General features: G+C 37.2%; 1 protein-coding gene across 2 annotated transcripts; it reads left to right on the forward strand.

Moving 5' to 3' along the window:
- The first annotated feature begins 259 nt into the window (after positions 1-259).
- Positions 260-13,031, forward strand: crc (bZIP transcription factor crc). Of its 2 annotated transcripts, XM_015169661.3 has the most exons (5): positions 260-425; positions 1,371-1,640; positions 1,698-1,808; positions 11,632-11,894; positions 11,958-13,031. In XM_015169661.3, exons 2-5 carry the CDS (start codon positions 1,493-1,495, stop codon positions 12,591-12,593), a joined length of 1,158 nt encoding a protein of 385 aa, XP_015025147.1. In that variant the 5' UTR covers positions 260-425; positions 1,371-1,492; the 3' UTR covers positions 12,594-13,031. The 2 variants fall into 2 exon arrangements, with proteins under 2 accessions (XP_015025147.1, XP_002057892.1); XM_002057856.4 differs by lacking the exons at positions 260-425; positions 1,371-1,640; positions 1,698-1,808 and adding an exon at positions 6,514-6,654.
- Positions 13,032-20,481: the final 7,450 nt, after the last annotated feature.

The following is a 20,481-nucleotide window of genomic DNA, read 5'->3' on the forward strand; positions in this document are numbered from 1 at the left end:
GGTTGCTTTTTAGAAACTATTCCTTGAAACAACATGTGAAGACCCAAAAAGATAAAACTATAACTTGTTGGAAATAATTCTGTTATAAAGATTTGATACCGATATAAAATAAGTTATTTGATATGTTTTTCAGTTCAAAAATACACGGAACTCTTAGTTGCTTACCGTTGACGAAAGTTGCGCAAATGAGTCACTGTTGTTCACTAACATACGTTCATTGGAACCATAGAGTTCAAGTAGTTCCGGAACACGGAACACCAGTTCAGTATCGTTCCAAATGAAACGCAAAAAGGTCCAAATATTTTCGCTCGTGTATTTTGCATTTATATGGAAATAAAAATGGCTTTATAGTTTGCGCGCAAACAAAACACAAGCACGAACAGTGCCCCAACACACAAAGTTATGAAAATGTTAACAAAAATATTGTAAGTACCAATATTGAACAACTGCGAACAATGCAAGAGTGCAACAATTTCGCAATGGCGCACACACACATGCACGCTCACAACCACACACGGACTTGTATATAAACAGTCATGGCTGCCAATGTGTTTGTTGCCTGTTTTGTCGATTCATGGTAACGTGGCAGAAATGTTTACCACTTGCTTGTGGCATGCAACAGCCCAGTACTCCAGACAGCGGTATCATTGAAATTGGCTGATGCAATCACCTGGTCAGTTGCGTAAACTTAAGCGCGGCAATTGCTTCTTCACCTTGCCACATGCTACAGCACGTGCAGCGGCTCGTGAATCATTCTATTTACCGATCTCATTCACTCACTGCACAAGTATGCGATTTTGACGTCGACTGCGCTGCCCGTGCACATAGCAAGCAGTTATTTGTTGATGAGAGAAATGTTTTTATATGGCAATGCGAACTAAAGCTAGGCTCGTATCGTGTTTTGCCCATCATTAACGCGTGACTCAACACGACGTGTTCGTGTTAAATTTCGTGCCTTAAATAGAGAATCGCTTAAAATTCATTTAGAAAAGAGTTCTAGTAGAAAAATTAAAATGAACATGGCAAATCATCAGAGTTTATTCATTTAATCCCAACAAATTGAAGCTGATCATGCCAGGCACTCTCCCATCTCTAGTTTGCACCCCTTGGCTCAACTTCAGGCCTTATGCAAATTTTTATAGAACAAGTTTAGCACTTGACATGGGGTTGGACATGGTCCTAAGGGCTTATCAGCTGTTGACGTAGTCTGAACAGGCAATTTGTGTTTTGTTTATGTCTAGCTGCAGTTTCGAATGAGTTGTACAATTTGTTTATCAATTCAAGCGCGCCATACAGTGCAGGTCAGCCAAATAGTGCCAAGTAATGTATATTAATCAAACATTTGTTTTCTTTTTTGCTCCCAATTGCAGTGCCACCATGGCGTCCTCACAACAACAACAACCAGCGTTCATCACATTCTACGAAACGTCTTCAATATATTCACCATATAGCACATCAAATTTAGATTCTGATTTCGCCTTTGACTACACATATGACAATGGAGAGTTTAGATTTGCCCCAAGAGTTGTTCTGGGATCCGAAGCTGGAGCCAGCATCGCCGCCTTCGGCAGTGGCCAGCGAGCTCTTTTCGCTTGACGACCCAACAATCACTTTCCTCTATGACGATAACTTTGCAAATGGTCAGCAAATAAAATACAATCAAGTTTATTTATATTATATATGTTCGATCTTTATAGGTATTACGCTCTTAAGCGTCGACGAGGCGGACATTTTGCAAAAGGCTGCAACTATGGGTTTGCTGAGTGACGAGGATTTCGTTGTCGAATTTTCGGATCTCAAGGATGAAGGCAAGTTAACAAGGTTTGGCTCAGTGCCTAGCCGAGATAAGCAGGTTAACAGGATTAGACGCGAGCTTAACTAATATTATATATATATATTTAATTTGGGTTAGCTACAGTCTAGACTGGTTTTATCTTGAAGACTAGACTAGTCTGTCCCAATTGTTTGAAAAGATTAACTAAATATTCATATAAAAAAGAAGATTAACTTGTAGCTATTTCTGGAGGCTCTCTATTAACGGCTGCAACCTCCCTTGCAAGTAGTTTACTTGTTGGGAATTACAACGTGTCAAGCAGCACATTCAAAGGAATATTATAAATATAAAAATGTGATACGTATTTGTTAGGCAATAATTAAACCAAATAATACGCGTGCATAAAAATACGACGCTAATTATTTGAAACGTTCTTCATAAATTGGAGCCAAGTTTCGGCTGCGATAAAGAACATGTTTATCGTTTTTTGTCAACGGTATTTCTTGGAAAATGGAAAAAACACTCATAAGTTATATATCGCTGATAATTTGTGAGTATTTCACCATTCGAACAATACCTGTATCAAATATATATTTTATTAATCATTATATTGTTTTTAAGACCCAAAAGAAACTTGGATTATTATTCTGCAATTAAATTTGTTTCAATATTATATACATATGAGGGGAGATTACAAATTATATTTGCATTTTGTTTCAGAAAACTTTCCATAAATTATAATTGTTACAATAATTAAATAGAAGAAACATTTTGTTTCGATTCATTAGTCTCCAAATATTTTATATACGTACTTTAGTTCATATACCAACACCCAAAACAAACATTTCATAACAAAGTCGAACTTTGAACGTCTGGAAAAATGTAGACAAAAAATGTTCGAGCTGAGCTTGTTTTGTTGTGTTTTGAATACGAAGTACCCTTAAACGATCTCTTTAAAACCTGTTTCTGGGTCTCAAAACTGAATCACGCTAATATCTCTTTTAACTGACGGATATTTGTTTATTTATTTTTTTTTTTTTGGAAGTCGGACACTATTTTGACTAAACTGAAATTACCTTTCGCATTTTTTTTTTTAAATTAAGTGAGATTACCATAAACTAAATCGATTACTTATTGACCAAACCCTTTTTAATTTTGGCTAAAACATAAAACATATTTCGTTTTCAGCTGAAAAAGGCTTATATTCTTATTTTTTGTTTAAGTTTTATATCTTGGAGTATCTTCAGGCTCATAATAAGCTTTTAAAATAACCCATAATGCTTGGGATTATTGACTAATTTGTTACTTCTTTGCATATATGTATATAATTTCAACCGGAATTTCATAAAATTTCCAAATGTTTTTTTCTGCATTTGTTTAAATCTCTTCTTTTTTTTTTTTAAATGAATGTTAAACAAATTATGAATAGTTGGCAGGTTTTATTAGGGTGCAGTGGCAAGAAACCGGTTCGAATGTTGTTTTTTTTTTATTAACAGTAGCGATTTTTTTGTGTTTTGGTATTTGGCATTATTTGCAACGTAATTATAATTCACTATAAACTTGGTCAGAGCAGAGCAGAGCGCTTGGCTAAAAAGACAACAAGAGAAGCTAAAAATGGTTTGTTGTTTGGATTTTCTTTGAATGTGTGAATGTGTGAAATCTCTTTCGGTGTTTGTTGGATATTGTTAAGTTTGAATTTTAGAGATCTGAGATCTAAGAGATATTAAGTCAACTGAGTTTCTTTTCTCAGTCGCGCTCATTACAAGTTTTTTAAGAACTCGAAAAAATACAAATTTGAAGCAATTTTGTTGAAGGTCGGCACGCTTTCAAGCTGTAAACCAGAAATTGAAATTGATTTGAAACCGCTTTTAATACCCTGTACAAAATACAATAGACCTTCTTGCAGGTTCAAGGACTTATCAGCTGACAGATCAATGAACCAGTTGTTGATCTTTATTTGTGATGGAAATTTTTTTTGGCATAAATTAATATTGTTTTTTTTTTTTTTTTTTGTCTTTTGGAATTTCAACAGGAAATTTAAGTTGATAATTTCTTTGTTTTAAATTTAAACTTTTCGCTCTGCCGGTGGACGTGCCCCCCATTTTTGTATGGATTTTTTGGGGCTTGGTCTGCCTTTATGACAGGCTCTTTAGACTAAATTCCGCCTTCTTCGCCGAGGAAACATAAAGACTGAGATTAAGAGAGATCGAAGGAGAAAGAGATAGACGAGAGAGAGAGAGAGAGAGAGAGAGAGCGATCTCTATATAGGGCGCTGTCATTGAACTCCGCAACTGACTTTTTTCTTCTTCGGCCTTGTCACATGCTCAACTTATCGGTAGAGGAAATATATAGTATTATAGAAATATTATTGTTATTATTATAGATCACTTTCTTTCAAATGGACAACCTGCTCTTGAGCTAGCCAAACAGGCCACTTTCTATCTGTTCGAATTGCATTCTGGGTTGAATCTTGAGTCAAGTTCATTGAACGTCACCTTGTTTCGACTGGGGTCTCGAATTGTCTGGCCGATTTTATTTGTCATAAATATGTCGTCGAAATGTGCAGCTTAAATTTGGATGCCTATCACTGCTATGGGGGGGTTTGGGCTTGCGCTTGTACACCGAGACCTGTCGGCTGCCCGCACTTACGTATATTCATAAAAAACATTATTGATAATGTGCATCAAAACACATATTCAATATATGGTATAAAGCGCTGTTCAGAGTTCGCAGCACAGTGAGTAAATATTGTTTGTGAAAATGCCAGAGAGCGTGCTTTTTAAAAAGTAGACTGGGTGCTCCTGAGTTTACGGAAAAGTTAAGCCACATTATCATGATAATTTCCCATAACCTGCTGCAAGTGGTATCACTAATGGGTATCTATACGTATTGTTTTATAACATACAAAAAAGAATCACATATGCCTATTGAGCCTCTAGGAATATACAGAAAGATACTTTAACTAGAAAAACAATTAATTGAAATAAAACCCCTGAAGCCCAGTAAGATCTTCAAAATTGGAATTCGAATCGCTTAAGAAACGATATATCATTTATGAAAGATTCGAAATGTATGCTCTATACAATTAAATATTATTAGTTTGGGCTTAAGTCTTAAAGATTTAATATTTGTTTGTATTTTGTGGTACATTACATATTCGAATATAGCTCATATTAGATTCACAGTGAGTTTTGGTTTCTGTCCCACTGTGCAACAGTTGTTGATTTGTAAGCTTCGTGCATTCGGGTTTTTGTGCTCGGCAGCTGATCGAGAGACGGCGCCGGAGATTTATCTTATTGCAAGGCTGTTGTCTCCCACAGACACACACACGCACACACACGCGCCCACTCTCTCCCGTTCTCTCTCGCTCTTTCGTATTTCGATGACTTGGCCAGGGCAAAAACCGTGCGCGCTGCGCGCACAATGCTCAGTACAAATCGTTACTCTGACGCGTGCGCTCGGCTTAAAACACGGCTTGTGGTTTTTAGTTACGAAAATAACGAAAACAACAACAACAACAACAAATACTGGAAAACAAAGAAACTGCCTTCAAGCGAAAAAAGAAGCAAGGCAAAAACAGACAGCAATAAAAAATAAAATAAAATAATAACAACAACAACAACAAGAAAGCGCACGTCTTGGCGTTTTGAAACGCGCAAAACAAAAAAAAAGCGTAACGGAAAATAACGTGGAATTTACTCGAAATCGAAATCGAATTGGAATATTTTATATTTGAGCAGCGTCCAGTTGGCTCTCAAACTGTGGCCGAGACTGTCAAACTCACGAAATTCGCAACGACGGCGCCAAACAATACGAAACGCGTGCGTCTGAGGTGCTCCACACAAAAGCCAACTATATGTAGCTGATCAACGTGCAACACACCTCTCTCTCTCTCCTCCCCCTCTCTAACAGTCTATCAGTCTCGCTCTCGCTACCTCTGTGCGCGTACCAACTGCGTGAGCGGCACGCGCTGTCTCTGTTTAGGCCATACGTAAGCTGGGGCAACGGTTGCAACATTTCGGCCAGCATTCGTTTGTGTGCGCAAAGGACTTTGTGAGCATGATACCACACTGTGGATACCGTTACATGTGGAACCGTGAAATTGTGATCAATTCGCAAAAGTTGGTGAAGCGACGCTAAACGGCCCAACAAGGGGAACAAAGCCAAGCCAAGCGCCCCACAAGCAGCCCAACAGAAAAACAAAAAAAAATACAAATAAAAAAGTAAAAAAAAAAAAACAACCTGCATTGCCGCTGCCACGCCTTTGAAGTATTTGCGGCAGCAGTTGACCAGAAATATCACCCCCCCACCCTCCAGTAGTCCTTAATCCCTGCACACACATTTACCAAGTGTTACGCAGCGTGAGTGTGTGTGTGTGTGCGTGTGCGTGTGTATCCGCCCCACACGTTTTGCTTGTTATTAACTTGGCCCATTCGTCGTTTGCTTTGAGCCAAACATTATTTTTTTGATACCCGTTCAAAATTCGCTGTGATTTTTTTTTCTCTCTCTCTCTGTCTCACTTTTATTAATTTTTATTCAGCAGGTTTATTTTGCCTGTCAAATTCTCGAACTGTTGCAAATATATTTTTTTAAAACGCGCATCTCGTTAATCTAGCAATTAGTTGAAACGTTTTCTTTTAGTTTAGTTCTCGTTTTAGTTTCGTTTTTTTTTTTTTTTGTAGATTTTTCTGTACGCTTTCAGCGTTCATCTACATCTAATATTTAGTTAAATATAGTTTTTTTTTATAAATTACTCCAAACCTCTCTTTACTGCCCTTTGTTTTGCCACATTTTTTCATTGCAATTCGATATCTCTTTCTGAATCTGAGTCGCTGCTGCCGCAATAATGAGCAGCTATATATTTATGCAACAAGCCTACGGTTAGTATATACATATATCTATAGCTAAATAAGCCTAATCATATTTTATTTACAACTCGCGTTCTGTTATGTTTACGTCAAGCAGACCTTGAAAACCTGATTATGCTTTATATATCTATGTAGGCGAGTTCTTTGCTTAAAGTAGATTCGACGTATCTGATAGCTAGATTGCTTTTATGACTGAACAAATGCAATTTGTTTACCCGATTAAACCAGAGTATGAAAGCATTATTTACATACTTCAACATTTAATAGTAAGCTTACATAATGTTTGTATATTACAATCTAAACTTTAAAGTAGAGCTCTGGGTCATTTGTGTGTGAGTTTCAAGTCGATTCGATTCCTAAGCCAGTTTATAAGTGGATATTATAATTTAAGATCATTTTAATATATATTATGTATCCAAAGCTCACTTGAAAACATTATTTTCATAAGCGTCAGTTCGAGGAGCTAATCCAAATACTGTATTAAACAATACGAAACGCCAACTTGAATAGGATCTTGGAAGTGAAATGGGAACTTGTTGTAGCGAACTAAGACTATCCGATTTTTAGTTGTGAACTGCCAATTGCAGAAATAATACAATAGATTCTTTAGACACAGACTTTAGACCTTAACTGAATCAAAATTCTCTATACGGCAAGCGCTTAAATGAAAAACAAAACTTTAGTAAGAATATCTAATACCCAAGAAGTCATTTGCTTTGCGGGCTTGCAGATATCAGAGAACAGAGAAGTTTATCAATGTGGGGTTTTCATGAAAATATCTTTAAAAAAAACATTTTACAAGCAGCTTCTTTTCAACCGATCTGGCCAGTTCAAATATACGTAACAAAATGAAAAAGACTCCTCGACTGTTGAAGCTGATCACGAATATAAATACTTTATGGGATCAGAGATGTCATACACTACACATTTCATGACAAAATGAATGGAATATGAACTGATTGAAGATCAGTAAAGAAAAGAAACAAGGAAATACAATCTACTCCTGATTAAAGTCTACAATAGAACAATGCATTTTATGTATATTAATAAGCAACATTTTAGAAAGTTTTTTGAGAAGCAAACCCGATGAGAATTTATTACAAATTCCACAAAGATCTGTGTATTCCTTGTGTGCTTGTGCTATCAAAACTCTAGTAAGACAATGATGAATATAAGACACAGACAGCTAAGTGTTATGAATTAATGGAAAATAATAATCAATCAATGAAATTACAGCTCTGATTTCAGACTTGGCTGCTGGCCTGAGTCTATTTAGTTTGTTTAGTTGTACAAACGTGTCTTGTTTTTTTGAATATCACAAATATCTCTAGGTCTGTCTGATCAAACAAAACGAAAACATATTTTTATTTCTTTCGCTTAACTGTGTTTGCGCCTTTTTTGTTTTGTTGCACAGTCTGAACGATTAACAAAGATGACTTTCCGGTCAGGCGGGTTTATCATATATACTCATATATATATATAAATATATGTGTATATATTCTGGCACTTCTTTTTATTATTGTTTATTGTTTTCCATTTCCAGCGATTGCCTCGCTTTCAGTTGAGTATTTATAAATTTCATTTGCATTTTATGCTTTCTACACAAAAGCCCAACGGACGCGCCCTTGCCAAATATTAAGAAAAAGGCTATTACATATACTTGCTTATTTAAAATTGGTAAAAGCGCCTAACCATTTGACAAGATGTGCCGCAGTTTTATGGGCTTTCTGTGACCTTGACCTAATAACCTACTTAACAAGAAGAAAACACAGGAAAATCAGCAAAAATTAAAGAATTAAAATTTAGCTATAAACTTGTTTACATTTTGAACTGTGCTGATTTCCTGGCGTAAAACCCAATACTTTATGGGAAATTTCAGGCCTTTTTCTACTCAAAACTCTTCTAGACAAGCTGCTTAGCTTTACAGCTAATATATTCCATATATACATTTATATACATGTATATGTATGTGTATATGTATGTATATGCATGAGCGTATAGATTTCCAACGCCAAGGTTGTTTTTAATCATGCCCCCATTTATAGTTAATATATTACTTTTCAAATATACATGTATATATACAGCGATAGTGCGAATTGGCATTGCTTTTTTTTTTGTAATATTTTTTTTTTTTCTGCTGTCCCCTGTTCTATTTGCTATTCGCAATGGCAACATTGTTTGCTTTAATCTCTGATTTGTGTGTGTCCAATGTCTGAGCTTTCAGAGCTGAGCTCTCGACTGCAACTGCGAATTGCGTAGTTTGCAGACCAAATGTAGGACACGATTTCAACTAACTACACAATATATATATATATATATATATATAATACACACACATTTCTTTACGCAGAGCGAGGATTTATTTCTGTTGTAGCGAAATGCGTAGAACACATATACAATAAATATATTTCTATTATAATTCTGAGTATTTACTCACGAAGTACGTAGAATATTGATTTGCTTTATCTTTATTATAATTCTTGGTATGTGATCTATTCAGAAAATATTAATCTATTAAATAGCACAGACTAGAATTCATCTGTTTTAGCCCTAGACTGGAACTTGCATTGACATATCTTTCAAATATCACAGTCATGAATTCATATAAATGAGCCATGGACTCGAATCCGTAAGGCATTACTCCGACTACAGTTTTGTTACGGAACTATCATGTATATAGTTCTCACTATTAATCTAGAAAACAACAACAGTTCTCTCATATTATCTTAGCCCTTTTGCAAATTGTATTAGTAAATATATAATAATTAGCTCGATTCTGGGCAGACTTTGTAATTTATCAAAATTATTTTACAACTAAATTTAATCACATAAAACCATTCATATTTGATTTCCTAAACTAAAGCAGAACTAATAAAAAAAAAAACTTTAAAATTTTATTAATAATATTCAAATTATGTTCATCCCAAATTTGAATTCTTTGGTTTCATACTCCATTCTAATATGCAAAAAATTATAAATTCTGTAAAATTATATTTTTTAATACAAAAAGCAAGCTATTTAAACTGATTTGTGAACGTTTTAGCTTCCTAGTTGTGTACCCATATTTTAAAGGTTTTATTATTATTAATGAAGGGCTTCTCGAAAAGGTCTATTGTGCCTCCTATGGATCGTAGATCTCCATTTAACATTACCTTGGGCTAACTATTGTATGGTGAATTTTTAATGAAGAAACACGTGAATAGGTCATTAAACCTAAAAGCTTGACAACTGGGTAGACAAATCTCTAGCCAAACAACAACTTACTGACTAATAAATCTATTTACAAATACTGCAATATAGTATCATGAAGGTATTTCGCCCACAATAAGCTGACAATTTGTAAGGGCCGAGCTACGTAAACGTTCCATTGGCAACAAAGTAGCTAAGGTAGTTTAACTTTCCATTGCTATTTATATATTCAGCTATGATTCGATATTCGATTATATATTCTAGAGTCTGGCATAGAAATATTTCAATCGGTTAATCTGGGCACGCCCGATATATGAAGTAGGTGCAGTGAGTAGAGGATTGTGTTGTAAATTGAAAACTAGATTTTTATGTAAATAGTTTTCAATGCAATTCGCAGTCAACAGTTGGCACTTGCTCTGTTTATCGCGCGAGAGTTATGTGCGGAACAAGTTATGCTAATCAATAGCGAGTGTCTATGGAGAATGCGACCCAGCCCAAGGTGCCAACGGCGGGTGTTCCACAGGTGGGCAGGCGAAGGTCATTTCAGATCGCTCTCTGCCACTCGGACTGTCCAGCAGAGTTCTATATGCATAACATAAATATATATATATATGGACCTCTTTATGGACTGACTGCACTTGGCAACTGTATCGGGGACCAGGGTGCCAGCTGATGATAACCTCTGACGGTCGATGCCGCTGCTCAATTGAAATGAAACTCGACAGCGACAAGACAAATAATCAAATCGTTGAGTTGCCAGCGAACTAATTTCAATATTTGTCGTCTCTCTTCAAGTGAGAATCAATAAATGAATTGGAAACAACAACTAGAGCTGAAAATATGCCACAATCAATATGCAAATATTTACGAGACGTCGCTCCACATGGTCCAGCCGAGGCGTCCTTCACGTCTAATGGAAATAGCTTTGAATTGAGCATAGAAGAAGACGAAGAAGAAGCACAAGAACGACAACACGAGTTCTGATATTACGACGTAGTTCTTATTTGTACAGAATACAGACAACAGTCATAGATATCTGTATAATATTGATCAAAGAAAAGGCCACAAAGTCTTTTAAAATATTAAGTTAATTTTTGGTAACAAATAATCAATATATATCCGAGTCGAAAAGCTGGCATTCGCTTAGCATCAAGTACCTATGAAAATATTAGAAAATCGATAAGTAAGAAAATTTTATTTTTCGAGAATTTTCGCTATTGATTTTCTGCCAAATTGATAAGAAACACAAATATTTACTTATTTAAAAAAAAATATATAAATATAAAGATCTTGTAAGTTTCTGTCTAAAGAGACCCTCTTATTTCCGATTCCGATTTATATATGACTATGAATATATGCATATTTTAAGACTCAAGTACAAGGGTGGACCCTTACAAAGTGATCTAGAAAAATTTAAATAAAAAATGAAAGTTGAACCCGGATAAAACAGCTTGCCAAGTTTTATGGACCTATAGGTAACAGCTGCGTATTAATAATGCTATTTCAAAAAGCAATAAAATTCATAGTTTCAATTTGTAAATTTCCATTGGGTTTAGCTGGGTTCAGCTGTTGGAAGTGGCAAAACCTGTACCATAGTTCAAAGGTAAACGAATCTTTCATTGAAATAGCTTAAGAGTTATTTATGGTAAATTTATATTTATCATTATAAGCAGAAAGCAGTTCCATCTTTGAATAAATTTGGGATACTAATAATAACAATTTTTATAACCAAACAAAAAATGTAAAACCCCTTTTGTCAATTAATAAATAATCATATACTTTTTTGCCTTCAATTTTCAGAGTGCCTTCTAGACCAAAAGGCGCCGCATTACATCGACTATGAAACGACAGGCTTCCCACAGCACGTCGATGTGGTGTCGCAGGACATGCTGCCCATAACCAAAGTGCAGGTGACTGCAAATGCCGCTGATTTCCAACATGGCGACTCGTCTTTGATATTACAACAACTGACGCCGCCGCAATCGCCGCCTCATTTCGATGCTCATCAACAGCTGCAGCAGCAGCAGCATCATCCGCAGCTCGTCAAACAGGAGCCGAAGGTGGTGAGTAAAAAAAGAATATCTATACTTTGGCAACAATTGCATTAACACATTTATTATCCACAGCTGTCGTATGCCACGGAAGCTACAACAGGAACAGGAGCTGCTGCAGGTGCGGCCTACGGCTTCAACAACTGGGTGCCGGTCAATGAAATCACACGCGAAACCCAATTAGTTGATGACATTGTCAACATGCGCGCCCAAGAGCTGCAGCTGCCGATCAACTGGGAGCAGTACAACGATGACTGCGAATCGCAGGCATCATCATCCCTGGGATGCAGTAGTAGCAGCAGCAGTAGCAGCAGCAGCAACGGTGACATCAGCGCCGCTGACAGCAGCATTGCGGATGCGGACGAGGACTGGCTGCCCGAGAGCAGCAGTAGCTCACCCGTACACAGCATCGGCGAGGAGCAGCAGTCGACATTATCTGCCAGCAGCAGCAGTTCATCAAAGGCCAAAAAGCGAACGCGCACCTACGGACGCGGCGTGGAGGATCGCAAGATAAGAAAAAAAGAGCAGAACAAAAATGCGGCCACACGCTATCGCCAGAAGAAGAAAATGGAAATGGAGCATGTGCTCGGCGAGGAGCAGGAACTGATGCAAGCCAACGAGGCGCTGCGTCGCACACTCTCCGAGCGGCAGCACGAATCGCGCTATTTGCGCCAGCTCATACGCGAGTTCTACAGGGAGCGCAAGCAATAGAAACTGTTGCCTCAAGTTCAAAATCATGTTTTTCCTCACACTTAATTTTAATGCTCTTTGCAAAGTTATCGTTATCGTTATTGTCACATTGAAAAACCCCAGATCCTAACCCGCCCCACATATAAGATAAATAATATCCCAACTTCACACACTTCCCGCTGCATTCGGCGACAAATGCAAAACCAACATGCCCACAGCTTTAGCTGCCCGTCCTGGCCAGCATTTTGGCACTTATGACAAGTCGCCTCGCAGCGACTTCGACAATTTTAGCCAGTGCTGGCCTAGGACAACACAACAACACAGAATGCCGCACAGGCCAATGTGCCACAATAATTGGCACTCAAATTCAAAGATTAAAAAAAAAACTTATGCGAAAACCTTATTTGTTCTTAATCACATCATGTTTATAAAACCCTGTGCGGCGGCCGCTAACTGTAATCATATTTGTTGTTCTTTTCTTTTTTGCATTTGTTGCCAGAATACTTTTGACAATTTTGAAATCATTCATTTTATTATTTAGCAATAAACGTTATACAGCATATTTTGAGTAATAAACTAAAATGGGTTTTCGAAAAAAAAAAACAAAAACCGTTCTTTTTTCAATTTTCTGCCACTTGTTATTGAATTTATGTGCATTATAACTATAAACCAGTCAAACAAATAAAAAACCATTTTATATACGACGAATTGTACCCTGAACTCGAGATGGGTGCATCAGGCGTAACAGGAGCATAATACTAACTCGGATGGGAATTTTTGAAAAAAAACGTAGTTTTAAAGATTTTGAAATGAATGATGGAGCTGAGTTTGAGTCGAGAGTTGTAGACAGACAGACAGCTTGTTGAAAAAATCACAATTATTATAATTTAAATTTAAATAAATATAAATAGGTTGAAAATCAGGTGAATGCATAAACATCTACTTACATGCATCTATATATAACCCACACATACTATGTATTCCTCTAAACGTTTGAGTTTGGATGTTGGATCATCTATCCATCTGAATAGATGTAAGCATTCCATGTTTTTAGGACAAATTTGCTGGAAATAAGAAAAAAAGTACATGTCTTGGTAGATTTTTGTGGCGTATGAAAGTTGAGTAAGAATATATTATCTAGATTAATTTTCAATTCATAAAATTTACAATATGATTTTTTAATTTAAGCAAATTTCTTAAAATTTCCAATTACAATTACTGAAAATGCAAAAAAAAAAATACACACAGCTTCACCTGAAAACATGCAAGAACAACACATACTTTAAAACAAGCCTAATGAGTTGCCTACTCAAGGCATAATTAAAATACCCTGTAATGTCAATGACATGAGTTATGGAAGACATAACCATTTCTTAAAGTGGGTATTAATACAATATCAAATTTAGCTGAAATTTAGCTTAAACTCAGAAGCCAAAAGCTTTAAATTAGAGTTCAAGAAAGTGTGTAAGACAATTAATTAAATACATATAAAATGCTAGGATTTTGTTTAAGATAGAATTTGTTAGAAATAATATTTTGCTTCTTCTGTTTATAATAACTATTTTTGGCTATAAGCTTAAAATGGAGCATTGTTGTTTGTGCAAATGGCACTCAAAAAAAAAGGTCTTGAACCAACGAAGCGTTTTATTTGCGAGCGATTGTCGGATTCCATTTAATTTATACAGGGTATCCTTGTTGTCGACTAGGGCAGTACGAATGCTTGTCTTTATAGTTGTAAAAAAAAGTTAGCTTAATCAATTTATAGTCAACAACATTTTCAAGCAGCACAATACGCTGCCCTTCCACTACATCAACCCCCCTCTAGCCGGCTAACCGATGAAGCACACGTGACGTAGGGAATACGTCGGTATAATCGGATTATGATTATGTCTAGGCGGAAGTTATTAGCCACGAGCGCTGTTCCATAGACAATCTACCATTTGGCGACGACGCCAAGTGCAGTGCAGTAGAGCGCCAATTAATTGAAAATACGGCAAAGCAGGCGATTCCAGTAGATGGAGATTGATGCAGTGAATGCCAAAAGTGAATCCGAATTACGAATTATGTACAAATCGTGTACAGGGTATGCGACAGGCAAAAACAAAACAACAACAAGAGTTAAAGAATTTCTCCATAGGATGCCAGTTGTGGGATTTGAGAGCTGTGCCATTTGACTGATGAGCTGGCGACGTGAGAGCCACACCAGAGTTGACTTCGTTCTGGGCGCTTCGGGCGCCATTTTCACTACTAAACTAAATTTTCCACATCGTTAATTTATATTAATATGATTTCTGTGTCAACGGTCGACGCGCTGCCAGCCGCCCATGTCTGAGCCAACGTACTCGTCACCCGTCGCGTATAGAGTATATACATACATATATATATATATATATATATATATATATATATATAGAGTATATATGTGTGTGACCAGGAGCGACACCCATGGAGGTCGCCGCGACGCCGTCGCAATGTTTATCTAAATTGTTATTTTTCACACTCACGCAGTTCAATGAATTTGTGAAAATTACGTTTGGGACTTTGTGTTTGCTCATCGACGTCGCCGTCGCCGTCGCCGTCGTCGTCGCTGGTCGCTTCCTGGCTCAGGGGCTGGGCTGGGCTACACGCTGTAGACTGTGACTTAAAGCGTGTATTGGCCTCAAATTCAATTTGCCTCCATTGTGTTAATCCTGTTATTAGCACGCACACACTGAATCCTTTACTAACCACAGCCGACTGTCAACAGCCTAACGAAATTTTCTTTTCAAGTGCTTCAAAAGCGTCCAAATAAATATAGCACGGGTTTTACGACATGTCGCACAAAAAAATAAATAGATTAAATGAAAAAAATGACGAACGGTCGTGTTATAAAGTTTAGGTGGATTTTTATGCTGAAAATGAAAAGGAAAATAGTCAAGAGTGCGCGGAAAACCCTAATATGAAATTGACTTAAATTCTTAACTGTGATTGATTCTTGTGTATATTATGCTTTCTATTTATAGAAAATTATCTACTTATTTTATATTTGAGTTCTTTCTTATAAAGTTGTTTCTATATATTGGGGAAAAGCAGTCTTCATTTCATATATGAACAAAATTGTTCACTCCTCTTTTAAAAAAATGGGTATAAAAATAAATTCAAACTGAACACTCAAGAGCCAAATATTATGTAGAAATTGCATACAGAAATTAATATATAATTAATAAAAAAAAAAAAAATGTGGTTTGGTTTGGATTTGTTAAAATAAACAGTTGAAAACAATTTGCTACCAATATATTTCCGTCTTCAGTGCACTAATACCAAGATACAAAAAAAAAAAACAATTAATATTAAAATAGATTAAGTTAAACAATAGTTTTAACATTTTACACATATTATTTTACACGTCTGCGCTTTTTGACGTAGAGCTAAAAATGAAAGACTAACTCTGCAAGAGACTCTAATTTTCTACCATTAAGAGCTGGCGGAATCATGTGGAATGATTTAATTTCATTTTAAATTAGAAATAAGTAATGAATATTTAATTAAAAAACATGTGCATTGCCTTAAGCGTATTGCAATGTCTAATAATAGTACACGAAAATAATGTTTAACCCAACTTGACTGCCAATGCGAGGACTTTGCAGGGCGGGCCAATCCAATCAGCATTTGCGACCACGTCCAATTTAACCCTTATTTATATATATATATATATATATATATAACAGAAAAGAACTGAGCTAAGTTTCCAATTTAATTGAAATTGGCCCGCATTGGGCCGAAAGCGTGATGTTGCCCGTTTATTCATGTTGTTTACATATTATTTAAGTTTATTTTTATGGAGCGGCTAAAAAGGTGCAAATGAGAGTGCATGTCTGTGCGTGTGTGTGTGTGTGTGTGTGTGTGAGTGTGCGGGTCGAGATAAGCAATAGGACGTGTTGTATACGTTGTGGTGCGATAAGATAAGCAAAAAATCAAACAGTTGGCTTTTATTTGTGGGCGCAAGAGGGGTTGCTTGGCTTGTTTCTAAGCGCATAAAAATCGTGTATAATGGAAATTAGTTTTGTGCAATTTCATTTCATTTCATTTTTTTTGCAAATAAATGTAATACGTTGGCAAAAAGCTAGTTCACTCTCTCACTCTAACTCTCTCTCCCTCTCTCATTCTCTCTCTCTCTCTCAGTGCCATTTGGCGCTGTCGTAATTAGAGGATCTAAGTATGTTGCCTCATGTGGTGCTAAACCAATTTGCGCTGCGTAATTATATAAGTTCGTTTCGTATCTTTGAGATACATTTAGTTGCATTGTCTTCTGTACTTCCGTCATATTTTTGTGGTAATAAAATTTACACTAATGGACACGCATAATACATTTAGTCCAGCCTCTGACTCATAGTTGCCCACTGCAGAGCCATTAACAATTCCGTTAAGCCGCAGTGTGGCAGAGAGTGGCGCACACAGTGGCTCATGTGAGTATACGCACGCCCAAAATGCAAATCGGTGATTTTAATATGTCTCTCCCGCTCGCATTGTCTCATTAACATGCCAAGGGTTAACTTGATGTCACATTCTGATTATGACATTGTTAAATGTTATGAAAAGAGTCTCATGTTTTAAATACCCACTGCACCCCACTGTATACCCTGCTCGACTCGTATTTCCCTTGAACAACCCCATCCAAGGCACACACATTGATTCCTTCTACCGCCGACTCCTTGGCGTCGCTGCTGACTTGCAAATTAAGTCCGCCGAGGTTTGCCCAATGGCATCCGTTTACTGGCACCGCCAACCGCTTCAGCGCTGACGTTTTGACTTTTAATTGTGTTTTAAAGTGTTCAGCGCGGGGTGAGTGCTGTGTGTGGGCGAAAGCTTGGTGGCAGGGGACATGATTGTGCCCTGATACGCTTACAGGCCATTTGGCTGTTGATTTAGCTCGGCTGTTTGGTCATTTGATGCCTAATTAAATTTAACGACGACGTTGATTTCTCTTCAACACTGCCCCACTGGGTTGAGGACGCGCGGGGTCAGCTTTACAGCAAAGGTTTTATTTTACATTCCGCAGCAGCAAAGCAATCGAATGTGTTCCCAATGGGCTACTGCCAAATGCGAGCATGTGAGAGAACTGTGACAACACCCTCAACGACCATTTCTTGTTGCGGCTGTTATTCGAGATTAGATATAAGCGTATACATATAAGTATATTAATATAAAGGAAATTGTCTCAATATTAAATGTGCTCGAAATCGGAAACATATAATAATCAATATAGGAATCAAATGTAGAGCCTCAATTGCAGTTGTAATATATTCCCCGGCACGTTTTATTTCAATTCGAGTTGCTGATGAACTCCGCCAGGATTTCAAATCATAAGACCCATTGATTTAGTGTCGAAATTTGATTTTAATACACATAAGTTTATAGCTACGTTATTTTAAAAAAATAACCATTTGCCTATTATCAACAATAGAAAAGTCAAGGGATATACATAAATACCGCACATGATATCAAAAAGAATATAGACAACAAAAAATCATTTGCCCCTTCACTTAAACCACATAAGTACTCTTTAAATTTGTAGTATTTATCTCTAGTTTCGTTTCAAGCGTTTGAATCGGCATTTATCATAGAACTGAAGCCGCATTAAAAAGCTGCAACAATTGTCAAACACTTTCCCCAACTACCGCCTCACACATTTTCAAGCAGAGACTTTGTCAGGCTGGCAAATCGAATGCAATTTCACGGCTATTTGAATGGGCATGGAAAAAAAAAACAACTACGAATAATGCAATAAATGAGCGCAATTTTCAATTTACCAAACAGATGAGCCACAAAACGGGCAGAAAGCAGTTTTACCATTTGCCAACCCAGACCCAGAACCGATTCTGGAACGCTTTAGTATACCGAGCATTTCTCTCCCGGTTGCATGGCATGTGCAGGACTTTTAAGCCAAGTGCATACAAGGGAGACGGCCTGATGCGCCATGAAGTATGCAACATGCAACATGTGCAACCACCGCCCTTTAACCCTGCTCCTAAAGACACGACTAGGTAGATGCAACAATTAGCATGGCCCCAGCATAGCAGGTGCAACCGGTTTCCTTCTTTTTTTGTTTTTGTGACATTTACACGTCGTACGTGACATTTGGGCAATTGCCTGCCAATTGTTTTCAAGTGGTTGCGGTGGGTTACAGAGGGTTTGGTTTTGGGGTTGTGGATGGTGCAGAGTGCTGCTTGCCTGCCCCCGGCGAAGCTTGACAAATGTGCATTTAATTAGCCAGCGCGCGGTTTCAATTTGCTTTGCGTCGATTTGTTGTCCAACGACATTCAAAGGCTTCAAGCAAGACACGCACGCACACACACACACACACATATGAGCACGCCCCCTTCATGGTCATCATCAGCATTCGTTTCATCATTATCCTTAAGCATCCACTTGCAAACAAGCGTCACTTGAATCCTTAGAAAAATCAAAAACAATTAAAGTTTGCTCAAGAAAAACAAAACTCATCAGCGCACACGCACACACACACACACACACACACGCACACACACATACCTAAACAGGCATTCCAACATGTGTGTAAACATGTGCCTTGTGACTCCCCGCCCCCGTCCTACAGCCCATCCAGCGCATGCAAAGATAACGTTGCCTACTTTTGTGCGCTCGCCAACGCAAACAACTTTTGCCTGACGTCTGATGTCTTTCCCCCCCCCCCCCCCCCCCCCCCCCCTTCAACACACCACCCATCTAGCCGCTACCCCCTCAACTCCTCTCTAGCTCTCACCAAGCTAACGATAACTAAATTTGTACATTTGGTGTAAATGTAAATAGATTGTTGCTTGGATTTGTGTGTGCAGGCGTGTGTGTGTGAGTGTGTGTCGCTGTGTGAGTGTGTGCTGGATGATTAACGGGTGGCCCTAACTCTGGGTCTGCGACTTCTTCTGTATTCTGGCGGCGGCGTCAGTTTTGCGGGCTGGTCAAAGCGGCGCCATTCAGCCGCCAGGCAAACCAAAGCTCACGCCTCAGTTCCCGCCTCCGCGTTCGCTGCCTGCGTGTCTCATCCGCAAGGCAGAAATTAAAATATGCATGGGTGTTTGTTATACCCTGTACTTAACCCACAAAGAGCTTATTATATTTGCGCTATGATAAGAAAGCTGAGGATCTTAGAAACTCTGTCTGGAATAATTTTAAGAGTACGAAAATATACCTATTTTGTATGCACTTTAAGTAAAGTAGAATATTTTGAATAAAATATCGATATATTTTTTTAAGAAAAGAAAAAACTTTCCAGTAGATATTCAACACTGTTTTTTTTTAGAAATATATATATATATATATTTTATCTATCCTTTGTTTATAATTATCGATAAATTATGTGTGCATTCAAAATTGATATTAATCTTATTTCCTATACGCCCACAGGCATCAATAACAGGGTATCGCAAAACGATCCACTGCTCTATCATACTCATTAGTGTCACATGTGTAAGTATTCTTGCTATATAGGGTGCGTAGCTGATGAGAGATGGCCTTGAAGTTTAACGACGAGCTTCGTATAGAACACAATAAGTTAGCTAACATGGCTGTTGATTAGGAAATCGTAAAAATGCCCATTGATCTGTGGACTGAATACCTTTAATATCCCAAATCAATGGCAGCTATGTAATAAAATGTGAAACTGAGTGCCCAACATTTATTTATGTTCAAGCAAAGAGACCTTAATTTTTCCATATTTACGGAAAATATCATTTTTATTTTTCTAAATTATTAGTTTATATAATAAAGTAATGGATGCTAGATTCGGATATTTGGGGTGCTAATCACGCAAGTCCATTATATTAAGATATTGCATATAAGAAATCTGATAATAATGGTTTAATTTACTTTGTACTTGTACTAATAATAATAATAATAACAAAAATAATAATAATAG

This window comes from Drosophila virilis, chromosome 4, assembly GCF_030788295.1.
Source record: "Drosophila virilis strain 15010-1051.87 chromosome 4, Dvir_AGI_RSII-ME, whole genome shotgun sequence".
Classification (NCBI taxonomy): Eukaryota; Metazoa; Arthropoda; class Insecta; order Diptera; family Drosophilidae; genus Drosophila; species Drosophila virilis.

What these genes read in the sequence shown, in the direction of transcription:
- crc (XM_015169661.3), top strand. Translation starts at nt 1,493, where the DNA reads ATGACAATGGAGAGTTTAGATTTGCCCCAAGAGTTGTTCTGGGATCCG. An exon ending in TTCGGATCTCAAGGATGAAG is followed by an intron (nt 1,809 to 11,631) that starts GCAAGTTAACAA and finishes TTCAATTTTCAG; the next exon opens with AGTGCCTTCTAGACCAAAAG. An exon ending in TCAAACAGGAGCCGAAGGTG is followed by an intron (nt 11,895 to 11,957) that starts GTGAGTAAAAAA and finishes TATTATCCACAG; the next exon opens with CTGTCGTATGCCACGGAAGC.